Here is a 19,757-nt window from a genome sequence, read left to right as displayed (position 1 = left end):
TTGTAATAAAGACTCTGTCAAATCCAAGTTATGGTTGTTATTCAGAATTCCGAAGTTTGGAATGAGCAACGAAAGAACATTCACAGCTGAAGCCAAAGGGAAGAATTTGACGGAGTACAGAACCTTCTTGTTTGAAAATGTTTGGAGATAGTAAATGAGAAAAAAGACATTAATGGAAATTTGACTAGAACTCATAAATAGCAGAACGGTTTAGGAACGCAAGTGAAATGTTTGTTTTTAAAACTACTTATTTTTATTTCATCTGGAATAGAATTTCCTCCTTTCCATTTTTGATCATCTTGTATCTTTTAATAGTTTCAGTAAAGTACCTGTCTGTATACCACAAGTGACCAAGAATCTTGTTATCTTTGTATGTTAGGAATATCTATGCATGGATAGAATTGGACCACCTGACCCAAGTAACATTTGCCTTTTGTGTATTGTGTGCAATTGAAATGGGCATAGTAATAAGTCCAACAACAGCAGGTTAAAGTCCAACAGGTTTATTTGGTATCACAAGCTTTGGCATATATAGACAAAGGCACAACTGAAGATAATGGTTGGAATGCCAGTCTTAACAGATAATCAAGTCTCTACAGATACAGACAATGCAAATTGAGAGAGGGATAATCACAAGTTAAAGAGTTGTGAATTGTCTTAAGTCAGGACAGTTAGCAGGATTTTGCAAGCCAAGTGATAGCCAAGTTCCACACGAATGAGGATGGCTTCAACCAGGATCTTGGGTTCATGTCACACTATGTGTAACCCCCACCATTCAGCATTAAGAGGAGGGATTGGGACTGCCCATGAAGGGGGAGGGGAGGAGAAGGGAATCTTGGGGTGGGGGGCAGGTCGGAGATCAAGGCAGACTGGGAGGTTTTTGGGGGAGGGTGGTCGGGGGGGGAGGTCGAGACTGGCTTGAACATGTCCAGGAGACCAGCGATCAGATCCTGGGGGTGGGAGGGTCGGGGGGGGGGGGGGGGGGGGAGTTGTTGGTGATAGGGCCAGCGTTGCAGAGAGGGTGGGTCATGGGGCTGACCAGCTACCACAGAGAGAAGCCACTGCACGCGCCGATCTCAATGCTGACAGATCAGTGCATGCGCAGTGGCCCACTTGGCACTATGCTACCAGCCTCCCTGGTGGGAATAGACCCTACTCACACCTTTTTTAGCGTGATTCACAGTAATGACTCAGCAGTGCACAGAGTGAGAGATTCATTTTTAAATTCCCACTGAAACAAAAACAATGTAACTTATTCCAATTTTCAAGCAAATTTGATCCTTTGAATTTTTTTGAGAGAATGGCTTCCCCCCCCCCCTCCATAACTGTGATTGCCTTCTTCCTCATGATGTGAGGGGGAGCTGAGTAGAGAGCAGTGGATAGGGAGGGCCCGCAAGCCATCTTTCAGATCTCTCACTGGAGATGTGACTGGACGCACTGACTAAACGTAGAATTAAAGCAGCATGTAGTGAGGGAGAGATGCTTCATTCCAATGGCATCATTCTTCTGGCCAAATGGGAGAGTGAGAGGGTATACCTGGTCAGTGGCTCACCCCAGCTTACAACACTCACAGATTTCGAGGCACTAAACATGACCTATCCAGAGTGGCAAGCCACAGGGATGCTGGAGACAGAGAATTAGATGTTTACTGTTGGAAGGATGAAAGATTGCAACATCTCCAGCTTCAGGAGGTAAATGATCCCTAAGCAATAAGGTTTTAATGCACGAGCTGTCATCACCATTGTTGGACACAATGGAACCATTTGTTGCCTTTACCATCTTCTCTTGTCTCTGACAGTGCCGGCTGCAGAGGGCCAGAGCCCACACATTGCCAACAAGTGCCCAAGGATGTGGAGGCAGAAGACAGCTCAAAAACTACATTGTTTCATCTTTCTTGTGCACCCTTCATCGGTGCAGATTCTTGCATCTTAGTGGGTCCTTGTGCATTATCAGTAAAGACAGTACAGGGAGAAGCACACAGCACATCAGAACTGAAGGATTTAGCAGAGACAACTGTGGCCAGGCCCCTGGGAGGATGGAGAGCGAGAGCAATTGCTGGCCTGGGATGCAGTGCCTCAGGCATCACGAAACAGGCAGATTTAACTGGAGGGCTAGCGTGTGATGTATGCCCACATGTTGGAGCTACCTGAGGCACTGTGATAAGAATGTCTTCCATAGTGTCTCAGTGTTTTGAACTCCAATATTGAGAGTGTGGCCAACTTCATGGTGAGCCATATGCACATTAGTCAGAGTGGATACACAATGTAACAGCACCCTCTCCCATGCCAGTATGCCCAGCATTAAGACCCTAATCATTCAAAGCCTACTCTGATGGGCAGGACATGTCATTCCTGAAGGGACTGTTTTACCCTGGAACTAATTTAGCTCCCAAATTAACTCACAAAACAAAACATCATTCCAGCCTGCACTTCTTTGCAAGTAGTGTGGAAATCAGAGCAAGTAAGGGGCAGACAATGGAAAGGTCCATTGAACTTGGGCAGGATTTTATGGTTTCAGGACGAGTGAAGCTGTAAAGTCCTTCCTTATGTCTCCAGTTCTCCAAATAAGGCCACCTGCTGTTTTATGGCTTCTAAGCTGATTCCATTAAACAAACAAGGGTAACCTACTGAACTGCTATTCCTTGAGATGATTTGGCAATCTCTAAAGCCCAGTATTTTAGTTCCCAGAACTAAACATTATTTCTAAAATATGAACATGAACTATGAACTAGACATTCGCAATACATCACATTGTAATGTGATAAAGCACTTGAGTTGCTATACTATACAACTTCATTTCTTCAGGAAAAAGGCAGACGAAGTGAAAGTAAGAATTAGCAAAGCAAAGGAGAATGCTGTAGAAGTGCATGGAAGAGGCAGAATATGGAGTCTTGAGGTGTCAGTGCCATTGGAAAGTTGGTGTCATTTGATCTTAATGGATGCTTGCTCTCACTCAGATGTCCCACCTCCAATCTCACTTTTCTCTCCAAAGTCCTTTCCATTGTTCCTGGAACTACATGTTTCAATCAATCTAGTTTTCTGCCTTCCTACTGCACCAAGACAGCTTCCATAGTCACAAATGACATCTTATGTAACTGCAGCAAAGGTAAACTTTACTTGCTTGTCCCTTTCTACAACTTGTCAGCAGCCTTTGACATGATCAACCATGATATCTTCCTTCAACACCTCTCCACTCTTGTCTCACTGGGTGGGAAAGTTCCCATATGTTTCCAGTCTTACCTATCTAATTATAATCAGAGAATCACTTACAATGATTTGCTCTTCCTGCTCCTGCGCTGTTAGCTCTGGTGTCAAGGATCTATGCTTGGCTCCCTGCTATTTCTTATCTCCCAGCTGCATAACCCAAAGACACAGCATTAATTTTCACATGTACACCTACAACACTGAGTTCTCTATCACATTAGCACCTCTCTCAACTCAACGTCAAATACTGGATGATCAGAAATTTCTTCTAATGAAATACATGGAAGACTAAGACATACTTTTCAGTCCACACTGCAAACTCTATTCCCCAGCTACCAACTCCAATACTATCTCTGGTGACATTGAGAGATTAAGCCAGATTTGATCCTGAAATGAGCTTCCAACCTCATATTCATACCATCAGGAAAACTGCCTATTTCCATCTCCTTAACATTGCCGGACTTTGCCCCTCAGCTCATCTGCTGTTGAAATCCTCATTTACGACTTTGTTATGTTTAAACTTGATGATTCCAATATACTCCTGACTGTTCTCCCACATTCGAACCTCCATAAACTTGAGGGTCATTCAGTACTCTGCTGCCAGTGGCTTAATTCACAGTGAGTTCCATTCTCCTGTTCCTCCATGCTTACTGACCTACATTGGTTCCTGGTCAATCAAGCCCTGGACTTTAAAATTCTCACCCTTGTTTTCAAATCCCTCCATGGTCTTGCCTTTCCATATCTTTGTTATCTCCCACCATAGCTCTCTGAGATATAAGTGCTCCATGCATTCCCAATTACAATTGCTCCAACACTGGAGGCAATGCCTCACTTGCCCATACCCCTGGCTGTAGAATTTCCACCTTACAACTCTCCTTGCTTTCCCCCTTTCAGGCTGTCCTTAAAATCTCTTTGCCCAAGCTTTTGGTTATGTGACCTATTATTTCCTTATGTGGCTTGGTGGTATACTTTCCTTTTATGATGCCACTGAGAAGAGCCTTGAGATATTATTTCTCGTGTCAGTTAAATATACATTGTTGGCATAGTTGTTGAAGGAAACTCACCTCTCCAAATGTCCTAGAGATTGAGTATCAATGAGGTGAGATGTATCTTGATCAGGTGGCATGTTAACCATCCTAATAAGTTTGTTATTTACCATCTCTATCTGGATGTACACATGTTGGCATTTTCGAGAGAAATCTGTATCAGCTGTGGTTCTGAACCAGCTGAAACTGAAACTATTCCTTGTGCTCAAGAAATATCAAGAAAACCTAGCACTTTGAACTCGTAATCCCATTCGAGAAATCAGTCTTTCTAAGACGCATAGAAGTATTAAAGTGGGAATGAGATTGTCCAATCCCTTCATTTCAATTTGAGATTGAGTACCCATTGCATTAGAACTGGAAGAAGCTGCTATGGATTCATTTGTATTCAGATTTAGGACAGGATTTTCTGGCTCCTACGTGGCAAGTTTCACCTCAGCGAATGCAGCGAGCCAGCCAAATGGTCATTGGCTTCAGCAGGTCTGGAAGATCCCGCCATTAGTTTTGCTCGAAAAGCACCTTGAAAAGCATCAAACATTCTGTTTTATAAAAGATAAGCTTCAATTTTGAAGGTCTGTTTGAAGTTTTCGATACACTTCATCTGAACTAAAGCTCTTTTTTTCAAAAAAAACTACCATTGCCTATTTGCAGTTTAAATTAAAGCCATGCCTTCCTGCTTTACCCAATGAGATTAAGTGGCAAACATCAGAAACTGAAAATTAGTTTAAGTGAGAAGAAAAAGGATAAATTAATCTGTTATGGAATAAAGAAAAATCAGAAAAGCTCCTGTCCTCTGGTGTACTATAAAAGGTTGCAAGGTGGCAGCGTTACCTCATGAAAACACTGGTGTGACAGCTGGGAGTCAAGAAGCTGTGGGAAACTCCATCCTCTAACTCTTTTTGGTGTAAGAATGAACATTTTCATAGAATCCCTGCAGTGCAAAAGGATGCTATTTGGCCCATTGAATCTGCACTGACTCTCTGACAGATCATCCCACCAAAGACCTATTCCCGTAACCCCATGTATTATCCCGCTAATCCCCCTGACCCACACATCTTGAGATATTAAGGGACAATTTAGCATGGCTAATCCAGCTAACCTTTGGACTGTGGGAGGAAACTGGAACATCTGGAGGAAACTCATGCAGTCATGGGGCAACGTGCAAACTTCACATAGACAGTCACCCAAGGCCAGAATTGAACCCGGGTCCCTGGCGGTGTGAGGCAGCGATGCTAACTAAGAAAGCTAATTATTTCTTACACATTATCACTGAAAGGGCTCTGGAAGAAAGGATTGGTAAAATGTAAGAAGCACATTTTGTGTTTTTTTTTTATAAGTTTGGGGCTGAATTCAATTGGAATTATTAAAGTTAACTAATCTGATCAGTTCTGTGGATTCAACATTTGTCGTGTTCACAGTGAAATCCTGGTTATTACGACAAAGAATTTTAACTTCAAATATTAGGGAGAAATACAAAAATTTAAGTTTATTTATTAATGTCACAGGTAGGCTTACATTAACACTGCAATGAAGTTACTGTCAAAATCCCCTAGTCTCCACACTCTGGCACCTGTTGGGGTACACTCAGAGGCAATTTAGCATGACCAATACACCTAACCAGCACTTCTTTCAGATTGTGGGAGGAAACCGGAGCACCCAGGGGAAACCCACACAGACATGGGGAGAATGTTTGGACTCTACAATGACAATGACCCAAGCCGAGAATCTAATCCAGGTCTCTGCCACTGTGAGGCAGCAATGCTAACCACTGGCCACACTGAATTATAAAAATCTGGTGGTGTGAATTGGAACTTGGGACATTTTATCTGATTCTAATTGCGTAATCACTGACCACTCCCCAGTGTGTGGCAAGGTCAGGCTGCAACCAAGGAAGCTGTACTACTCCAAGAAAGGATCCAGGAGTTCATCAATATCTTCAATCAGGCTCTTTTGGACAATAGGCAAGGTTACAGCGTAGTGTCAAAAATGGGACTATCTGCACCTCACCATCTATAACTCTGTACACACTGCATACTGGAAACAAGATTAGAGGAAGGCTAACCGGCTTGAGTCAGCTATTACAAGTATAAGCACAGTCATCATGGTCTAACTAAATCTCCAGAAAACTAAAGCTAGATGCTCTCAGAGCTGCCAGAGTCAAGTCTCAGCAGACGGCTTGACAATGTGCTAATCAATACTTGTTGAAACTCTGTAAAGATACACAATCTGCTGCTGAATCCAGGGATGCTTGCAGCATATGTGAAGAAATCACAAAAGCAACCAGTTCAGCAGCAACAAAATTAGCCCCCTTAAAGGCAAAGCCAGGGATGACCACCAGTGAACGTGGTAAGTTAATGGAAAAGTGGGTGGGTGGGATACACAGAATGTTGCCACTGAAAAAGCTCTCTGTGCCAATTCAGGACTTTGCTGTCAAGGAGGGGCTGGGCACCAAGTTCACCATAGTCAAACCAAACAAAACCACTGACTATCTTGCCAGTATTAAGCACCAGGAAACAATGACATTCCACCTGATATCATCGCAAGTGGAAAAGCAGCACTGCCAAAGCATCTCTGTGAACTGCTGGGCAGCACGGTAGCATAGTGGCACTGCTGCTTCACAGCTCCAGGGTCCTGAGTTCGACTTCTGGCTTGGGTCACTGTCTGTGTGGAGTTTGCACATTGTCCTCATGTCTGTATGGGTTTCCTCCAGGTACTCTGGTTTCCTCCCTCAGTCCAAAGATGTGCAGGTTAGGTTGATTGGTCATGCTAAGAAATTGCCCCTTAGTGTCCAGGGATGCGTAGGTTAGTGGGATTAATGAGTATAATACGTAGGGATATGGGGGTAGGGCCTGGGTGAGATTGTGTTCGGTGCAGACTCGATGGGCCGAAGGGCCTCTTTCTGAACTGTAGGGTTCTATGATTCTATGATCTACTGGAAGCAACAATTTGTACATAAAACCAAAAGATAAAATGTTGGAAGATCTCAGCAAGTCTGGCAGCATCTGTAAGGAGAGGAAAGAGCTGACGTTTGGACTCGAAATGTTGGCTCTTTTCCCTCCTTTCAGATGCTGCCCGACCTGCTGAGATGTGCCAGCATTTTCTCTTTTGGTTTCAGATTCCAGCATCTGCAGTAATTTGCTGTTATTATTTGTACATGAAGATGTGCATGATCCAAAAATAGTCACTGCAAAAACAAAGGGGATTGCAGTGAGTGCTGCACTTACCGAGACATCTCCTTGTTAAATATCAAAGGGAAGGCCTTTGTTCACATTGCTCTGACTAGATTACACAATCTTGCATCATGCATCTACCCTGAGTATCAGTGCAGCTTCAGAGCTGGCGGACTGACAGTGGATACATATTTCTCATTTTAGTCATTACAGGAGAAATGTCACTAGTGACACAGAATATCCTACATTGTTCTCACAGACCTCAGCAATGTTTTTTTCAGCAGACCCAGACTTTTTAAACTGTTGTGGAAAATTGGCTGCCCACCTGGATTTCTGGGCATCATTTAATCTCTCCACAGCAGTTTCATCAGTTACACTAGAACATCATGGGAGATTTTTCAGTATCAGCAGCAGGACAAAGGAGGGGGTTACATCAAGCAGCCAACTCCTTTAGGTACATTTTTCTCCATGTTGCTATTGTACATTTTCAAAAAAGGATGTCTACCTGCATGCTGGAGCCTACGGCAAGTCTCTGTGCCAAGGCACATGTGTGTCATGTCCTGGCTTGTGAGTAGCTGTTTGCTGATGATGTTGCAACGGTGTGTCCAATAGTGAAATTCACTTGCAACAGCTTGGAGACCGGTTCTCCCAGGTCTGCAAGGAGTTTGGACTGGCAATCAGTGTCAGGAAGACCAAAGTTAGGGACAGGAACTCCACCTTCCATCATCATTAACAACTTTACCCTGGGGATTGGTGACAGCTTCACGTAACTTGGATCAACAATTACTAGCTTAATTACTCTTGGGCTCAATTTTGCCATTGCATCACACCCGAAAACGTGGTAAAATCAAGGCGATTGGCACGATCTGTGCCTGTGCAGATGATTATTTTACAAAGGCCTGAAAATGGTCACGGTCGGAATGGTGCCCAAAATGGGCGCGACACTGATTTAAATACATTCGCATGCATTTAAATTGATTTAATGATCTGGATGTCCAATCTTATCTGCATTTCCCCCTTTACCATCGCATTGGGCGGCATGGGAGCACCGTGGGCGGCACAGTAGCACAGTGTGTGGCACGGTAGCACAGCAGTTAGCACTGCTGTTTCACAGCTCCAAGGACCTGGGTTCGATTCCCGGCTTGGTCACTGTTCTCCTCGTGTCTGCGTGGGTTTCCTCTGGCTGCTTTGGTTTCCTCCCACAGTCCAAAGATGTGCGGGTTAGGTTGATTGGCCATGCTAAAAGTTTGCCCCTTAGTGTCCTGAGATGTGTAGGTTAGAGGGATTAGTGGGTAAATATGTAAGGATATGGGCGTAGGGCCTGGGTAGGATTGTGGTTGGTGCAGACTCGATGGGCCGAATGACCTCTTTCTGCACTGTTGGGTTTCTATAATTTGCCCATTCATATTCAGCATAAAACAAACATGCACCAGCTTCTGAAGAGGTAAGTTCAGAGTTTTCAACGTCTCTCTAACTCAGATCAGGGATGGGGGGGAGGAGGAGGAGGAAGGCCAGGTGTTCTCTGGTGGGAAGGTGGGGGGAGGAGGGAGGCCTACTTGTTCTCTGGTGGTGGTTAGGAGCAGAGCCCGATCATTCTCTTGTTGGGGCTGGGGGTGCAGGAGGGAGGCCTGATCAGTCTTTGCTGAGGACAGGGGAGGGAGGGTCAAATCGTTCTCTGGTGGTGGGGGAGAGGGAGGATAAATGGATCTCTGGTGGGGAGTTGGGGGGAGTGGGGTGAAGGGTGGGGGGAGGGGGGCAGCAGGGGGGTCCACTACTACTCAATGGGGGGGATGGAAGTATGACGGGGGTCACGATCGTTCTAGGTAGTGGTGGGGGATGGGTGGATAAAGGGGACAGTTATGTTGTGGAGGTGGGCAACGTCTGCAGGGGCCATGACTCCCGGGCCACTTCATCTGCTTTTTGCAGCCTAGGAGCGATGTGACGGGGAGCATTTTTGACATTTTTTTTACTGCGCATGTACAGTTCAATGTTCCAATCGGAGCTGCAGGGTTTTGGGCACGATAAGCCCCACCCACTGCACGATTCAGAATCGCAACTTTTTTTTCAGGCTAAGTGCGTATGGGGGCGCCTGAGAGCAGCTTTACAACTCAGATCTGAATTACACCCAGATTCAGCACTTAGAATCAAAATGGCAAAATCATCCTCCCCCACCCCTCCTGCCCCCCCCACCCACCACGCCCCACCCCCCCTCCCCCACCCATGGACACATGCATTGTGGCAAAGCCCTCCCCTCCAAAGTTGGCCCATCACCCCGCTTCTCCCCATTGCAAAAAGTGTTTGAAACAATGTTAGCTTCATCTCAAAATGATTTTGGAAATGATAACATTGGATAAAGTGATGAAATTGCATGAATATAAGAATTGCAAAGATGTAGAGAAGCAGTCTTGCTTTAATTTACAATTCATGTCATCAAGACATTCAGGGGATTAGGATTTAAAATTATTTGATGAATGAGACTTCTGAACGTAAATATTTATTCCATTCAAGATGTATTAAAAGTTAGTTATATTACATGACTTGCAATTGGAAATGATAATATCTTCACATTTGATCTAACATACATTATCTGAAATGCACATTCAAAATGCCACTTCATATCATTACCATGTGATTTTAATTATTGTAACAAACACATGAATTCTGACCACAAAAGTGAAAATTCCATTTGCACATATCGTGTCATCAGAGGCGGATGGGAAGACCCCAGTGGATATCCAATGAAGTGTTAACTTGCAGAACGGGCAATTTATTGACAAATCCCAGGACAGGCAACTAATTGCCAATAAAATTCCATGGATAGAGAGCATGAAACTTCTCAAAATGTGTTAGTCACCTCCTGGGGAGGCGATGGCCTGGTGGTAATTTCACGACTATTAATGCAGAAACTCAGCTAATTTTCTGCGGGACCAGGGTTTGAATTCTGCCACAGCAGATGGTGGAATTTGAATTCGATAAAAAAAATCTGGAATTAAGAATCTACTGATGACCATGAAACCATTATTGATTGTTGTAAAAACCCATTTGGTTCCTTTAGGGGAGGAAATCTGCCGTCCTTACCCAGTCTGGCCTACATTTAATTACTATAGAGCCACAGCAATGTGGTTGACTCTCAACTGTCCTCCAAGGGCAACTAGGGATAGGCAATAAATGATGGCCGGCCAGTGACACCCATGTCCCTCAAATGAATTTTTAAAAATTAGTTAATTAGGGGGATGAGACATGAAGGTTATTGCTGGTCACATGTGCTTTAACAAATAAGAGAAGGAAGGCGAGCTTGTGGTATTTGAAGTCATTCTCGTTGCTTAACGATATTGATTCCAGGAAATAAAGATGTTAATTTGCAAATCCCCCATGTGACAAGGATAAAAAGTTGGTAGAGATTAGAAACTTAGTGTAGGTTATGAATAATGATATTGAGTAAGAAATACCCACACATTGGATACAGCTTTAAAGAAAAGAGAGAGCTGTAGGATCTCTTAAGTTAATTTTATCTGATTTAGTGAATACTGATGTGTAAGTAACTTCAAACAAGCAAAACAATTTGCAAGGAATTTTATTAACTGAGGTCACCTGTAGGTGGGGGTAATCACTGCAGACAGGTAGTAACCAGGGGTCTCATTACACCTGAAAACATTCACTCAAATGTAAAATTATTTGCAATCATACACAAACCTCACATCAATCACCAGTCCACATTCTTCTGGATTGATGGAGAAAAGAAAAACTGAAAAGTTGTGCCCAGATTACACCCCCCCCACCCTCTTCAGGCCAACATGTCACCAACATGTTCAGTGTAAAATGACAATTCTGTGCCTTTAGAAAATGTATGAGTGATTTGTTTCTTATGTAGGATTTGTTTTAGCAGCTTGTTTTATTATTAGTGCCACTTTCTTTGTATCCCACACCCCCCCTGCCTCTCCCCCCCTCTCCCCCCCCCCCACCCTCCAGGAGCCCCTGTTGTGACTACAGCAACATAACTGATCTTAATTGTTAAAATGTTTGTGTTTACCTGGACTAATACAGTTATTTTAGTATTTTCCACTGGATTTTTTCAGAATGGGGCTTGACTCAGGTTTTGACAGGAAAAGCTGTGTGACTGGCCGGGGTCAGGCTCAAAGAGGAACTGAGAGCCCAGTAGCACTTGGGATTTATAGAGAGAAGAAACAGCTTTCTGCCTGTCTCATTCTCTCCTACCAAAAAAAGGTCTCTTTCTCTGTAGTCCTGCTGCTTGAAGGAGGATCTTTCTCTGGAAACTGCTGTATGGGAGTCAGAAGGCAGGTATGTTACTATATCTGGCCAGAGAGATTAAAAGGCTGGAAATCTAGCATCCACGTGAGCATATCTGTTTTTGATGTTAATTGGTTCTGAAGTAGGATTTATGTCTATGGGGGTATTGCTTAAATTGTAACTGTAGAGATAGATATCTATAAGAATTATACATTCTCATGTTTAAGTATTTTAATTGGTAAATGTTACACTAATTATTTTTGTTATATTGTAAATGTTTTCTTAAATAAAGTTTGTTTTTACTAAAAACTATCTAGTGGGTCAATAGCATTATACCTGGAGTGGAACACCTTATGCTCATCCTAATGCCAAAATCAAATAAAGTTGGGGTTTAGGCTAATTTCATTGTACACCTTGGAATTTCTGATCTTGTCCCCAACAGTGATAAAAAGGTTAACTTACGCGTATACCCCTGACTCAAAGATCCTTAATGAGCTTGTAAATTTGGTTAAAAAGCATTATCATTCAAAGCCTCCTGTTATATTGCAGAGATATCACTTTGATACAACAGGGTATTTCAGAGTCAACAACATTGTTGTTGATCTGGAGTCACATGTAGCCCAGACCAGGTAAGAATGGCAGGTTTCCTTCTTTAAAGGACATTAGTTTTACAACAACTAACAATGGTTTCATTGTTATCATTAGACTTACCATTAGACTTATAATTCCAGATTTTTATTGAATTCAAATTTCACCATCTGCCATGGTGGGATTCAAAGCTGGGACTCTCTGGAATACTCATCTAGCGACAATACCACTACACTACTGCTCCCATGCCACAATCAAGAAGCCGGAGCAGAGTTTCTGGACACACAACATACCAGAAGTCCTGGCGTTTGACAACGGCACCACCTTCACCAGTAGTGTGTTTCAAAATTTCATGTTTTCCAATTATATCAGTACCTTATCACCTGATGCTGGCAGAATAGACAGTGCCAACAGTTAAAACTGGCAAGAGAAAACAGCTGGTGGCATCTATTCTATTGTAGCTTTGGTGGGACTGAGAGTGCCTGTTTGAGTCTGTTGAACATTGCTTTGTAGCTCTTGTGCCAGCTCAGTATCAGAGACAAGATCAATCCTATCTGTCTTACAGATGATTTATGAAGGTTACCTCCTTGTATAAATTCAGCAGCTGAGCAATATTCTCCATGTTTTGTGAGAAATCTAAACCACTGCATCCCTTCCTTTGAAAATGTAGGGCAATGGATGAAGTTTCTGTCTAAAACATTGGAACTTACCTGAGAGCCAGTCAAGATGATGGGCTTTCCTACATTCTCACACATGAATGAAAGTGCTGAAGCTGTATAAGCCATCGTATCTGTGCCATGAAGGATCACAAAACCTTTGTACTCTTCGTAGTTTTTCTGAGGGAAGGAATGACATAAAGCTTACAAAGCAGTAGGTCTACCAGAATGGTTTCCTGTCTACGCGAGGAATCCAACAGGGGAAAAAATGTTAGGAAGAAAAAGACAATGGCAAATTTTACTTTAGCAATGAATGAGAACATTTCTTCTTTCATTTTGTAGGTCAGGCACTTCAAGCTGATGGTGGTGTTAAAAGGGAACTGATACAATTAGTACAAATTAAATATAACAATTGATTTGACCATGGATGGATTGTATGGGCAGCACACCCACTTGTCACATAATGCTGCAACATGCAGGAGACTCCGGAGAGTTGGAATTAATTCAGAGATTCCCTCTGAAAGAAAGCAGGATAGCACTTAAATAATATTTTAAAAGAGCTTTTCAGTTGGGTTCAGGACCATAACCCTTGCCTGGAGTTCCATGTTGGGGCCTACATGATCCATTTGGGGACCAGGAGCCTATCAACTGGGACACATGGACAACTGGGCATTGAAGTTAATGTCTCCCTAAAACTATTCCTTTCTTAATGACTTTAATCCAGCAATTGAGATGGGCCTGTTAGAACATGAACTCCCTGATTAAGGGCCAAATGGATGGGCCAGTCAGGGAGCTCCTGCTTTGCGCATAACCAGGAGTGTCAGTTCCTTGGAACTCTTAGTGTAGACAGCTAACTGAAAGCACTCTGCATGCTGTTGTCAGATTTACAAATAAAGAGGATTTTGGTGAAGGAACTTTTGCCTCTGAATACTTATTACACCTTCCTACACTAATGACCTGCAAAAGAGGAAGATGGAAATCCACCATTTAAAAAGCCCCATGGAATTTCCATTGGAAACGCAGGATCTGGCATATGTCCGTGTTCTGACCTCATTTGCAATTATTTCAATGCACTCTTTCCAAAGTTTCAAAAGGAGTACAATAGAAGGACTGTGGATATTCAGATATATCGATGCCTGTTTTTAGATCTTTAAATGTCAACTTAAATATTTTAAAATCGTAAAAAAAAACTAGGCCGTGCTTTCCGTTCCCATTCTCAGAGAATCTACAAGAGTGACAAAGCATAGAAACATAGAAACTAGAAGCAGGCGTAATCATTCTCTGCAAAAAAAATCTGAAATTTTTGCCCATATAAGCACCTTCCCAGTTTCCACAGCATTCAAATAAAAAGAAAACTGCACAAATCAAAACTATTTCTATAAAGATTTGAACATAACAAAACACGTCTATGCAAAAATGTAATGTTTAACTTTGAGTTCAGGCTTTAAGCCTGCTCCACCATTCATTTTGATCGTGGCTGATTATCGAATTCAATATCCTGATCCCCCTTCCCCCCATCCCCCATATCCCTTGTTCCCTTTAATCCCAAGGGCTATATCTAGTTTCTTCTTGAAATCAGAAAATATTTTGGCCTCAACTACATTCTGTGATAGTGATTTCCACAGAATTACCACTCTCTGGGTGAAGAAATTTCTACTCACCTCAGTTCAGAAAGGTTTACCTCATTCCCACCACTGGGAGCATTCTTTTTGAATCTACCCTGTCTAACCCTGTTAGAATTTTACGAGATCTCCTCTCACTCTTCTTAACTGCAGCGAATGTAATTTAACCAATTTAGTTTCTCCTCATGTGGCAGACCTGCCATCCTATGAATCAGCCTGATAAACCTTTGCTGTATTCCCTCAATACCAAGGACATCCTTCCTCAGTTAAGGACACCGAAACTGGACCCAGTACGCTAGGTGTGGCCCCACCAATATCCTATGCAATTGCAGTAAAACATTCCTATTCCTGTACTCAAATCCTCTCACTATGAAGGCCAAAAAAACCAAATTTGCCTTCTTTACTGCCTGCTGTACCTTTAACGCTGGCAGGATTTCCCGTCCATTGTCCCCACCTCCTGCCAATGATGTAACATCAGTTTACATCTCATTATCAGGCCATTTACGCCCAATAGTCCCCCATGTTCAAATGTTCGTTCACATCTGCGTGACCTCATGCCGGTGCCCATTAAAAGGCACCCCGATCTCTCATAAGCTTGCTCCTGGTAGACAGCCTCAATCAGGGCCTAGCAGCGTGACGATGTGGGACTTGCCCCTTCCTTTTTTTCTACAAAGTCTTTGATGACATGTGTCTTGCCCTCCACTTTCCCTGCCCAAGACAACAACTTTGAAAAAAAAATGGAAAATTCCAGCCCGAATTATAAGAATGTTTATTCAGGAAAAGCATTATGCAGTTAACATAATATACTAAACTAATTATTTATTCTTTTATGGGATGTGGGCACTTCCATCCAGGCCAGCATTTGTCACCCATCTCTACTTGACCTTGAGAAGGGTGGTGGTGAGCTGCCTTCTTGAGTGACTGCAGTCTATCTGCTAGAGGTACACAGTGACACTGCTGTTAGGGAGCAGAGCCAGGATTGTGACCTAGCAACAATGAAGGAACAGTGATATATTTTCAAGTCAGGACACTGTATGGCTTGGAGGGGATCTTGCAAGTGGTGCTGCCCTTTGTTTTTCTATGTGGTAGTGGTTGCATGTTTGGAAAGTGCTGTCAAAGGACCTGTGACAAGTTGCTGCAGTACATCTTGTAGATGATACTGACTGGTGCCTCTGTGTGCGGTGGTGGAGGAAATTAATATTTAAGGTGGTCAATTGGGTTTCAACCAAGGAGGATGCTTTGTCCTGGATGGTGTCGCAATTCTTGAGTGTAGAGGTTTCCCCCCACCTGTGGTTGTCAGGGGCGACACAGTGGCACTGCAGTTAGCACTGCCACCTCACTGCACCAGGGACCTGGGTTCAATTCCCGGCTTGGATCACTGTCTGTTTGGAGTTTGCACATTCTCCCCATGTCTGTGTGGGTTTCCTCCTGGTGTTCCAGTTTCCCCCCACAGTCCAAAGATGTGCAGATTAGGCGTATTGGCATGCTAAATTCTCCCTCAGTGTACCCGAACAGCCACCAGAGTTGGCGACTAGGGGATTTTCACAATAACTCCATTGCAGTGTGAAGGTAAGCCTACTTGTGACTAATAAATAAATTTTAACTTCAACTTGTTGGAGTTGCACTCATCCAGGCAAGTGGAGAGTATTCCATTACACTTCTAGCTTGTGCCTTGCGAGATGGTGGACAGGGTTTGAGGAGTCAGGATTTGAGTTACTTGCAGAATTCCCAACCCCTGACATTTGACATTAAAGATGGAACAGGATGTTCTGGGTACAAAGGTAAAACTGAAGTACCTGAATTTCAAAATCTTTGATGATTTCATGGTCCTGCAGCTTTGCTGTAATCAACACAGATAAAAATCTAACGTCCAGAATTACTGGTTTCACGCTGACCTTAGGGCCTATTGAGCTTTCTGGGATAGGTTACCCTCGTGGTGAAATATATCTTTGGGGCCGTTAGCCCAGTGCAGACCTCAGGCCTCTATCTTCAGTCATGGGATCTACTGCATCTAAGAGCGGTGTACTGGAATAGAATTCCCAGAGAAGTCTGAGAACACAATCCACCACCAACACTCACCCTGCCTCTAAATGACTCCAGCAAGGCTGTGACTGAAGGATGAAGCAGCTCCCTTGACCAGGGTTCCAGAGAAGAATGGAACAGAAGCAGAAATTGATGGATCCAGATTTTGCCTACAATTCTGGTCCAACAACAAGAAATCCTGCGCAAGATACAGTCCCCCATACCAGACATGTCAGGTCTTTGCATACATGACTGCCATGGTTATCTGCAGGCACCACGTGATACTTGACAAAAGTTTTAGCCTACCTTGATATCAACTGCAATTTTAGCCCATTCCTCTCTGGTCATGCAACATGAGTCCAGCAAAGGTGAATACTCAATGATTATATATACAATCCTTTTCTTCAATTCAGGGATTTCACTAAGCAAAACAAAAAAGCAAGGTTTTCATTTTCAACAGGTTTCAAACCTACTCAACATCAAGACACAGGCGATTAACTAAACTTTTAAATCAACAAAATTAGAGAAACAAGATCTTCATTTTCACCATGGAAAACATTTAAAACCAACAAAAAGGTCAGTAAATAAACTTTCCCTGTGTTTTGCACAAGTAACAAGGCACCCTTGACAATATGTGTGAAATATATCTAATTCCTTTGCCAACATAATCCAGCAATCATCCCCTTACAAACACATTTTCATAATTCATACGTTTTAAAAGTACAATTTTTGTTTGTGACTTTGAATTTCTTTTTAAATGTAAGGCCAATGGAAACACAGGATTGAAAGACTGTTAACAACTCTGATATAATTGCAAGGCCTGAGTTGATTAGATTTAAAAGCTAGCCTGTATTTATTCAATAAGACCCAGGTTGATGGAGAGAAACTTAAACAATGGACGACTCATTGTTGAGGTTTAGGGAGAGCATTGATGTCTAAGATTATTTAAGTAATAGATCCAAATTATTTGTGTAATTTACAGATGAAAAGATGTTGAAAAGAGCTTTGTAAACATGAGAGTTCTTTTGTGAAGCAAGGAGTCTGGAGAGAGGGCAATTCTATCCATTAGAGACATAAATTATCCATGTGAAACATCAAATCAAAGAGTTCTGTTGATGAAAAAAAACATTTCTGTTGGGAACATCTGAAACTATACCACATTGTCATGGAGGAGCACTGGCAAGTTCAGACTTCTGCTTTCATTTGCCTGGGTGTCTCACACAGAAAACTAGCAGTTTTGTACTTAGCTTGGGAAGCAGATTGCTGAGTCAGCAGGAGCTGTGGGACCACACAGTCAAACTGCATTTATAGCATGAGTGTTCCTGACACACCTTCTATTTCTGGTGATGTCAGCAGAGGAAGACTAATTGCCTGGCACCAAATGAATTTCCTGCTCTTCTTTTAAAACTGAAACGTGCCTTAAATTATATTAAAATCTCATGTTTCATTCGCAGGATGCCAATTCTAACAATAGAGCACTTCCTCCATACTGAAGTGTCAGCCAGGATTCATGTCCTGGTGTAGGTCTTAGACATGGCTCCTTGTGATTGGGAAACAATAATGCCAGGAGCCAAGCCAAGCTGAGTATAATATCAAGCCGGAAAATCACTTTGTCTGAAAGGCATTGGATTTGGATTGAAATCCAGTTCAACATTATACAACCCAGAACACAGATTTGTCCCCTGTGCATTTCTAAAATTTAGTATTTCCGGAGTTTGATAGCAGTCAGGAAAGAAAAACTACTTACGGAAGAACCAAAGTATTTTTTGATGGACACATTTTATAAAGCTTGGATTTTTGGGCATAATCTTCATCATGCAGGCCTGGCATTTTTTTAAGGGTTTTGACCAGGGCATTCGCTTTTGGTCCATATCCTAAAAACAAAGGAAACAAATCAAATAAACATCAGCAACAAAAGGCATTGGTCAAACCTGCCTCCTTTAGAAGCATTTACTCCTGACTGACACACACGCACACACACACATTTAGTTTTTGAGCATTTATAAAGATTCTTGATAAAATTCATACAAAACTTTACAATAGATACTAATAGTGATTAGGGTGTGTAATTTTCAAGTAGCTTTAATTCAAATTGCACAAAAACCCAAACATTAAAAGGTGTGTGTGTGTGTGTGTGTGTGCACACGCGCGCACGGGGGGTGGGAGGGGGGAGATTTCTTCAACAGCATGCTCTTCTCGACAATGTAACCTACGCTTCCTCCTGTTTCCCATGTAATTACAATTTAAATTCTAAGTGTAGGCTGCAAGCATGGGAAATACATGATTCAATGGCAGGGAATGCTTTTCATTGGTGAAACTCACTAAGAGTTGACAGTGCTGCAGCTATGGGGCTATAACAGAGCATCTGGATAAAACAGGAAGGCCCTGCATCACCATCAGAATTTTCCTGTCCAACTCCATTGCCATTAACATTGGTCTTGAGGTCACAAAAGTGACTTGGATTTTTTTCAAGATTAAATTTGACCTGTAAATATTTCATGTGACATTGGTTTCACTTTATTCATGCGTGCAGTATTGTTATTTGAGACTAGTTTATTCAGGGAACTAAATGCGTTGGCAAATCCTACAGTTGCCACATGTTAGCATATTTCCTTTAAAAGAAAGAAGCAATGTTGTGTTTTTGCATTCAATCTTTTTTGAATGTTCATGTTCATGGCCAGTGTGTCTTTGCCATTCTGTGGGACAAGACTGAACTTGCAGAACATAAGAACATAAGAAATAGGAGCAGGAGTAGGCCACCTAGCCCCTCGAGCCTGCCCCGCCATTCAATAAGATCATGGCTGATCTGTCGTGGCTCAGTTCCACATTCCCGCCCTCTCCCCATAACCCTTAATCCCCTTGCCTATCAAAAACCTATCAACCCGCGTCTTAAAAATATTTAGCGAGGCAGCCTCCACTGCTTCAACGGGCAGAGAATTCCAGAGATTCACCACCCTTTGAGTGAAGAAGTTCCTCCTCAGCTCCATTCTAAACCACCCCCCCTTTATCCTGAGGCTGTGCCCTCTAGTCCTACTGTCTTTTCTGAGCAGGAAAAGCCTCTCCACCTCTATCCTATCCATTCCATTCAACATCTTATACGTCTCAATGAGATCTCCCCTCATTCTTCTAAACTCTAACGAGTACAAGCCTACTTTATTCAGCCTCTCCTCATAGTTCAACCCCCTCAACTCCGGAATCAGCCTAG

At 42.7% G+C, this 19,757-nt stretch overlaps 1 protein-coding gene across 1 annotated transcript in view; it reads right to left on the bottom strand.

Moving 5' to 3' along the window:
* The window catches only part of aspg (asparaginase homolog (S. cerevisiae)), a 160,409-nt gene that overhangs the window by 13,569 nt on the left and 127,083 nt on the right, over window positions 1–19,757 (bottom strand). The window contains exons 19-21 of the mRNA XM_080202112.1: window positions 18,300–18,426; window positions 16,859–16,973; window positions 12,963–13,088 (exon numbers count right to left, since the gene is read on the bottom strand). Of these exons, the coding sequence (XP_080058238.1) occupies window positions 12,963–13,088; window positions 16,859–16,973; window positions 18,300–18,426 (368 nt within the window). The remainder of the gene's footprint in view (window positions 1–12,962; window positions 13,089–16,858; window positions 16,974–18,299; window positions 18,427–19,757) is intronic.

Source organism: Carcharhinus amblyrhynchos, chromosome 14 (genome assembly GCF_965287045.1).
Source record: "Carcharhinus amblyrhynchos chromosome 14, sCarAmb.v2.hapA, whole genome shotgun sequence".
NCBI classification, from domain to species: domain Eukaryota; kingdom Metazoa; phylum Chordata; class Chondrichthyes; order Carcharhiniformes; family Carcharhinidae; genus Carcharhinus; species Carcharhinus amblyrhynchos.
The sequence above is the reverse complement of the archived record's forward strand: the minus strand, read 5'-3'. Positions and strand labels throughout refer to the sequence as shown.